The sequence below is a fragment of the Buceros rhinoceros genome, unplaced genomic scaffold (genome assembly GCF_000710305.1).
Source record: "Buceros rhinoceros silvestris isolate BGI_N320 unplaced genomic scaffold, ASM71030v1 scaffold386, whole genome shotgun sequence".
NCBI classification, from domain to species: domain Eukaryota; kingdom Metazoa; phylum Chordata; class Aves; order Bucerotiformes; family Bucerotidae; genus Buceros; species Buceros rhinoceros.
The window spans coordinates 18,421-27,190 of NW_010416672.1; the positions used below are offsets into that span (position 1 = coordinate 18,421).

Genomic DNA, 8,770 nt, shown 5'->3' on the forward strand with positions numbered 1-8,770 from the left:
AGAGGTGGGGGTGTGGGGGGGGGGGGGGGGAGAGGGGTGTTTCTGTGTTTGTTTTTATAATTAGTATCCTAACTTGCAGACTCAAACACATAAGCATAACTGCTAGACACTGCATCCTATTATTGCTGAAAATATGACATGTCTATCACTATTCACAAAATACTTTTGAGAGTTCACATGCAAATACACCCCTGAAATTTCAGGTGTGTTTTGTAGACATTGCACACCCTGCGCTGTATTGAGACAATTTGTACAGTAATAACTGAAATCAGTGGTTGAACCTCAGGGGTTCAGCCTTGCCAATACTATCTTTCAGGGTTCAGGTTACTAGTCAGCTCTCTTATCTCATCCACCTTCTCTGCTCCACTGTATATAATTTATACTGATCAAGCATCACTAAACTGTACAAACAGTCATGTAATCATATGGTATGAATTTTTGCAATATGGAGCTATCTTCAACTTAAGTAGAAAATAAAAATTAGGTATTCAGTTCTATGTTTTACTTTCCAACACTTAGCAGGGACTTTAAAAGGGAACGCTCTTATGAATACAAAAGACAAAACAAGATGACTTCTTGGTAACTTTAAAATTCTTGCTGTTTATAAACCGCACAGGTGATCTACAGCTGAGAACATTTGCTGAAGTTGCACCACAACACACTTTAGAATCTTAAGAACATTGACAAAAAATGAAAAAAAAAAAATTACCTCCTTTTCGGCCAACTCGACTATCCATAAACTTCTCTATAGTTTCAAATTCATCTTCTTCAGTTTGTGGGACATCTTCACCACAAACTTCCAGCAAATCATCAGAATCTGTCTTGGTTTCTTCAGCTTCTTTATAACTAATGTTGACCGTTGCCTGGCGACGAGATCCTCTCTTATCATAATCCTCTTCCTCCTCTTCTTCCTCATCCTCTGATGAATCAAGTTGCTTCTTTTTTGGTCCTGCACCCCTCTTCCCACTTTTTGGCTTAATTCTTGAAGAAATAAGGTATGACACAACAATGATGTTTCAACAGGGACAACTATAAGTCTTCTGCATTGCTTTCTGAATAAACATATTTCATGAATGCTCAGTTACTCCATTTCCAGTTACAGCAGAAGGGAAAAAGTATTCATTAGAAAGCGTTAATATATTAATATCTTATGTAGTTTTTTAAAAAATATTTATTTTTTTAATAAGCATTAATGTTTTAATTTCCATGTATAACAGTAGTAAATACTCAATTGCTAATTAGAAATAATATCAGAGAACTCAAAATGCATGACTTCTTACCTACTTGGAGGTTTCCGGCTTTTGACCTTGTTTTTCGGCTCATAGTCAGATTCACTCTCTTCATAGCTGCTTTTCTCCCTATCTTCCTCTGATTCAGAATCAGAAGCAGTACCTGATACTGACCCTGATCCTGACATTTGCCAATCTTCACTGTTGAAAGACAAAAAAGTAACTTACATTGTGGATTTTTTTAAATCACGTATTCATTCACAGGCTACGTGCTTCAACTTCAATCTTCTTCACAGAAATGAAAAACTCAGAACAGTTATTTTAGCTGATGAGACAGAAAATTGCCATCAACGAATAACAGATAATTAAAAATGCCCAATGGCTTCAAAGGGAAGAGGTAGATTTAAAATCAAAACCACAGCAAAAAAAAAATCTGTATTTCTACATACATTTCAGCATGAAGAAATTACGTGATATTAAAAAACTAAAGCACCTAACAAGTCTAACTGGAAGGATACATATTTAACAGAACCTACACACGCTCAAATCATAAAGCCCTGTTATGTTATATTCTGAAGATTCTTCTATTGTCTAATGCTTGCACTCCCTGTGGCCCATGTGAAGAATCAACTTTGGCACAGGAATGAAAAAAATAGAGGTAGATTTGAGAAACACCTAGAAGAACTTGAAATGCAGCTACCCAGCTACACTGGCTCACATTGATCTCCCACATAAGCGCTTTGCAACCAGGCAATACACCATAAGTAAGGCACTTGCAACTGAGCACCAGAATCTACTTCCTTCTGCTTAACTGAGACCTACTCTGTAGCAGGAAAGATGTACCGACAGATGAACAGTATTTGCTTCAAACCCAGGCAAATTTTACCCTAATATTGTCACGAAAAAAGAAGGAAGAAAAAAAGTCTGTTGTACACTATTCAAATGTTGCTAAATCTTCATACTAACATTAGGATTAGGTTTATTTGACTAAGGTGCTAGAGCAGTAGTAATGTTCATCAAAGTTGCAATATGACTAAGAAATCTCTTCCTTAAATTTCCAACCAAGAAGTCTTGGAATTTGATTGAAGATCAATTTGATCAAAGCTAGAGGCCTAGCTTTGATCCTTCTCTTTTTCTCTCCTTCCTGTCTTCCAGTACATTGGGTCCTGGAGGAAACTGCATTCCCATTGTTCCAGTAGATACAAATACATGTGTCTACTGTATGGATGACACATGGCAATAGTTCAGAATGTCTTACTAAAACACTTTTTCTGCAAACAATAAATTAAAAAACAGTAAGAAATTCATGACCTGTATTTATTTGGAAATATAAAAACCAGATACCAAGTTATATATTGAGAAATCTTCGATCTGCATGTCAGATGCAGTCTGACAAATCTAACTGCAGACACACTGTTGAGAACAGCCACAAGATAAAAAGCAGTGAATCCATGAAGTGATCTGGTTGGAAGTTCCTAAAGTTAAATATCTTTCCTGTAATGGAGTATGCTATTGGATGCAATGAAATCCTTAATTATCAAAAGACTGTGATTAACAGCTCAGTGCTAGGAAAGCAGCATTTTGCATAGTTAGAATTTTTTTTTTTTGGCAACTTTTTTTTCCAATTATCATTTTTTAAAGATGCTATACTGGCAACCCTGAACGGTAAAGTTATTCATGAACTGGGAGAAGAGGAATGATAGAACAGTTCAATTTATACACATAATTCATAAAAAAAAAGTGTCAGTGCCTCTCACTGTCACAATAACAATGTAATCAATAGAACCCTTTTCAAACACCTTGATCTACGACTTAGAACGAACTTACTTTCAGTTAGAAGTCTTTTCTAATCAACAGTTAATTTCTATCAGAACTATAATAACTTTTAAACATGTCTGAGGAAAAAAAAACCCAAACACACAAGAATAATTTCCCATTAACGAAGGGATTCTAACTTTATTGTGACAAACTAGTTTTCCATTTCTGCAAGAATTTTAATGCAGGACCTTCAACACAAAAATAAACAGCAACAAAGTACTTTAAAAGTAAAAGCACTGATGAATGTCTCTGAACAATACCACAGACTCTGTTGCCCAGGAATCAGTATGATATAGATGTTCCTTTGAGAGTTTCTTTTAAATATCTCAAAATGTTTATCAAAATTGGAAATGAAAGGTCAACATGAATTCAAAAGGCAACTAAAGCATTTCAAGCATGGAAAAACGAAGTATTAGGAGCATATGTCACTATGACAAAAAAAAAATAATGTGGTATTATTTATGAAGAAATCTTACTCTCTCTGCTTTTTCTTCTTGCTTTCACTGGAAGAGTCATCAGCAGAATCTTCACTACTTGATGAGTCCTGCAGGTGAAGAGGAAAAAAAACCCCAATCAATTAATTATCACAAAAAGAATGCATTATTTCTAAGAGTAAAAATATATATCAGATAGCACTTCCAAATTGAGGCATACTATTCATGTTTTACCCTCTTCATCCCCTGCAGTGTAGCTGTTAATGCAGAATGAGATAAAGACTGCTATTGTTTCTGTATTTACCCATCTATGAACACATTGTACCAGCACAGCTCTAGAGAACACCACAAAAAAAACCCCGTCTTCAAAAAATAACCATTGTGCCTACATAAAAACAAGATGATGGTTCTTTTGAAATCCTAATAAAATCTCCTACCCTCACGAGCTTTCCCACCTTTCATATTTCACATTTAAACACCAGTTTAAGACAACTTTGAGAATAGCATTTCTTCTTTTTCCATGTTCAAAGACAAGTACCCTCTTAAAATAAGATTTTCCTAAAACTAGTCTCATGGGGATTAAGTTCAGATTTAGGTTAAGTTTTATCCTGAAAAACATCTTTCATGAGCAGAGTACTTAACAGCAGCCGCAAGTTAATGTTGAAATGATGGATGATTAAGTTCTGTGTTTAAGTTTTAATGATGAGCTGCTATACCAGACAAAACCAGAAATTCAACCAAATGCGTGTTACTACATTACATCGTCTTTGTAATGAAGGAAAAATAGTCTGCTGTATAAATAAATTTCAGTTCATAGTCATAATGTCCTTAAAATATGTTCCTACTGCACAAAATCAACATCTGTTTAGCCTATAATTTAGGTTTTGAAATACCTAGAATACAGACGTCATTCTTAAAATGTAGTAAATCTTTTGTTGTAAATGTTAAAAAAAATTTGCAAAAACGTAGTTTTCTATTCCATATGAATTTTGAAAAGCATAGCAGCTATAGAAACAAGTTGAAAAAAATCTTTAAAGAGTTTTAACTGTCTTTACAAAATTCAAGAAGCAAAAAAATACAATACAAGTCAGTACTGTGTGGCTTGAAAAATGTTTCTTCATATGTTACAGAATATCCACCTATTTGTAGGTACTACATAATAGAGCCTGCTATAATTTTGGCACAACTCCCTTGGAGTTAGAGATATTTTTACTTTTCCCACCCAAAAACGTAAGTTATTTGAATGTTACTTTTACAAGCTAAAACCAGACTTCTGCTCACACTAAGAGAACATAACTTGGCTCTACATTATTTAATTCTAATATATGAGACACACATGTTTACGTTTTAGAAATCTGAATTATGTTATTCACCTCTTCTGAACCACTGTCTGATGAGGCTGCCTTTTGTTGTTGCTGTTGCTTCTTGAGCACTGCTGACCTTTGCACAGCAAGTATACTTGGGCTAGACTTCCAAAACTGAACAGGAATAGATATGCAAGAGTCAGTTAACAGATACTGAGTCTCCAGTTTACCACATATTTACTTTTCCTGAGAAGCATCAAGACAGATTTTAATTTTATAAATTAAAAAATTTCACTACAAAATACTGCATGCACTTATAATATCAGATAGGTTTTTACAGCAGTAAGATTTCTGCAGAACATAATGTTATATAATAATTGCCAGAACAACTTCTACAGCACATTCAATCACAGTTGTGCAGGTATTTGTATTTATAAAGCAAATTGTTAAACTGACCCAGATAAATCCTTTCAGACCACTTAGTTGATGTGGTTTTGTGTCATACAGTAATACTGAGGTACATAAAAATATAACAGTCTTTGAATTTTGTGGTAACTATTATATATATATTACATACATAACATTTCTAACTACGATCCACCCCCCCAATTAAGTCCAGATAACACAGGAGAATTCGGGTAATTTTGTTCCACTGGATTGAAAAGATTTCTAAACACCACTTTTCGCTGAATTTATCTGACTTATCGATAAAGAAAACCAGCTTGGAATTTTTATACAATCATTTATTGATACAAGGAAACTAAGTATTAGGGGAACATTGTAAAAAATAGAATTTCAGAAATCAAAACATTATGTATGCCTTTTTCTTCCATAAGTGAGTGTGTACTTTTGCACGATGAAAATTACATAAGCATCTAACTCAAAATCCTTACAATGTTAATTTTGAACGAGTCAGTTTAAGTACTTATCCATGAGAAACTGAGCACAATGCTTACGATAGCAAAGCACATGCATTCACTAACCCAAACAAGTTAAAGTCTAATTAAGAACACTTCATTACCTCATTTTTTCTTTAAATGAAAACTGCTCTTGAAACTAACTCCATAGAAAGGTTTTTTTAATTTTTCCCCCCACAAAAAGTTCATTTACATGTTTTGTTTACCTCAGATCCATCAACTTTCGGCAGTTTAGCTTGAACTTGTTTCTTCTCTCTAGATGTGTCAGACTCTGATTCTGACTGAGTGCCTGACTCTGAACCAGAGTCAGAATCACTGCTGCCTGACCGGCTGCTGCTTCCATCACTACTGCTTCCAGAGCTTGAACCTGATCCAGAACCTGATCCTGACCCGGAATCATCATCTGATTGGCTGCAATGAAAAGTTAGTAGGATATTACACAACTGTCAAACTAACAGGATTAAAAGAAAAAAAACGTTGCCTCAGCTTCATCTATAAATCGTTGTTATACCAGACAAACGCGTAGCACGCAAGGGGATGCAGTTGATCAAATAAATTGAGATGAATAAAGTTAAAACTAAGCAAGAAATAAGAATTCAGAGTGTAATAAGATGCGCTTTGTGAAGCCTAAAAAAATGCAAGATAAAGCAAGAACATTCAAATTAATATGAAGGAGTCAAGCATGGGAAACAGAAGTAGTAGAAATATTTTTATACCAACACAAAAACTTTCCACCCAACCCCCTCCAAAATCTTTATTTAGTTTCAAACTCCATATATACACACCTCTTAAAAGTCTACTCCACAAAGACCTGTCCAACTAAAATATAAAAGATTGTTTTCAATCTTGAGAAATCAGCAGTACTCCTTAAAAAAAAACTATATAAACCACATTTTTTCTGTTAACATAACAGCAGCAATATTCCCCATACAAACAACTCTTAATTTTTCACTGATGACATAACTTGTGCCAAGGTGCTTTACTTTACATATATGTGAGCTGCCAGATTATTCCACCTGTATATTCGTTCTACATCAGATTAAACATACTTAGAAAGTACAGTAACTAAAGGTAAGTATTTATTTTATGACCATTCAAAAACTTCAAAACATTTAGTTTTCTACAACCTCATGGAGTAGTAGAATTAAAAGTTCAATAAGATTCCTCATTAGATTAATACTGCTATATTTCAAAGATATAATGAGAAAACACATTGAAATCACACCATCACAGAGTAAAATAATTTAAAATTATGTACACGTTGACTGCAATCACTTAAAAAAAGAGTAAGCATTATGCCAGAATTGAAAATTATAAAATGAAAAGCTGGTGTCAATATCTAGCCTATCTCTGCCAGCACAATTCATCTGGAAGACAGTCATCTGAAAGTAGGGTTGAAGAGGGCAGGTGATCATCCTCTGCCTTAGAACATATTTAATTGTCAACATTTCAAAACCATAAAACAAAGCAAAATCACGTCTCTTTCTGTTTTCGTTAACACCAACTACCAGTAAAGAAGACATGAAGCTATTCATAAACAGATCCTCTAGACTGCACCTCAATCAGCCATCTGCAACTGTCAACTTTGAAAGAAAGAGAAACAAAGCAAGGTGAAGCTTCCTTATTCTGAAGGGGGAGACATGGAGAAACACACTGCTGCTGGGTTTCCTCGCACCTGCCCAGAGGAAGGGAAGCGCAACTGCTCCCAAACTTCCGATTTCTGTCATCAAAGGCTTACTTCAGGCATGATACTGCAATACTAATTTCACTTGCCAAATAAAGCAGGGCACCTGCTACAGAATATGACTGGAGTTTAAACTATTTACCAAAATTAATGGCACTTTATGACAATCTTCCAAAGATACTTTAATCGTAATACTGTTCTTGTACACAAATGTTACCTTACCTTTAATACTGGGCAAATCAGACCATTATAAAACAACACCATTTCTCAGCATAGCAAAGTGCCGTAAGTAAATGTCAGGGGGACTGTGGAAGTCAGCACTAACTATAAAGGAAGAGAAATAGAAGAAAATTCAGCATGAGAAACCTTGAGACGCAAGTAAATACCAGCCAGACAAGTCCCAGTGACAAAAAGCCACCAAAAACGTGTAAATCCTACATATCCCTGGAGGAGGGGAAGGGAATCAAATATTCCATGCAGGACAAGGCTTGCTCAAAGAGGGCAATAATGTCGATTACCAAATCTAAAAAAAGATGCAACACACTAAGTCATAAGGACGCTAATTAAGTTAACTTTTCATACTCACTAATACAGTGCTAACCGTGGGTTTGGTTGCACATAGAGCCAGAGGCAACCAAAACAAGGTACCTCTTTTCTAAGGTAGCAGGCATGGGGAAACTGACACTGGAATAAGCCATCCTGGTCAAACAACTTGCCAACACTATGAGAAAAACCTACAGGAAACAATGGTGGAGAGACCAAAGGAAAAAAAAAAGAAAAAAAAAAAAAGAAAAAAATTCTGGTTTACTTACCTAAGTAAGCAAAAATCACATCAGTTAGATTCACAATTACTAGGAAATTTTAAGTAGTTTGATGTTCTTCAAAATAGGAATTAAGCAACAAGTTCAAAAACAAAGGGACTGAGATAGGAAGAAAAAAGTCCAGTAGACAATGCCATTTTCCCTGGAGCTATATGCAAAAAAACCCAACTAATTTCAAATCTTTTTCTTGATGAAGAGATCAGCTAGCTATCATGTATGGTCTCTGTCAATACCAACCTGTCAAAGAGATGTGGATTATACAATATTCAAGATTTAGCTAAAACACACAGACTCCTTATCTTGCCAACTAGCTCTCAACAAAGCTGGAAAACTGGGAATGAACTTCCATCAGGCTTATGAGCAGGAAAAGCAAAATGAGATCCTGCTTCTGACAATAAATTAATTAGCCTGACCTGGACAAGAACAGACTAATACAATCCAACTGCATATCAACTAACAGTAACACTTGACAAGAGTAAAAATGTTGAAGTCACTATTCAACCATGTCACTAATAAATATAAGATAAAACAAACCTGCAGGTGCAAGTAGAAGGGGATAGGGA

General features: G+C 35.0%; 1 protein-coding gene across 1 annotated transcript in view; it reads right to left on the reverse strand.

Annotated features, from left to right (window-relative positions):
* Nucleotides 1-8,770, reverse strand: part of CHD1 (chromodomain helicase DNA binding protein 1) — a 37,956-nt gene that overhangs the window by 16,183 nt on the left and 13,003 nt on the right. Inside the window, exons 2-6 of the mRNA XM_010137866.1 lie at nucleotides 5,909-6,113; nucleotides 4,855-4,959; nucleotides 3,524-3,591; nucleotides 1,281-1,430; nucleotides 710-981 (exon numbers count right to left, since the gene is read on the reverse strand). Coding sequence (XP_010136168.1) covers nucleotides 710-981; nucleotides 1,281-1,430; nucleotides 3,524-3,591; nucleotides 4,855-4,959; nucleotides 5,909-6,113 — 800 coding nt within the window. The remainder of the gene's footprint in view (nucleotides 1-709; nucleotides 982-1,280; nucleotides 1,431-3,523; nucleotides 3,592-4,854; nucleotides 4,960-5,908; nucleotides 6,114-8,770) is intronic.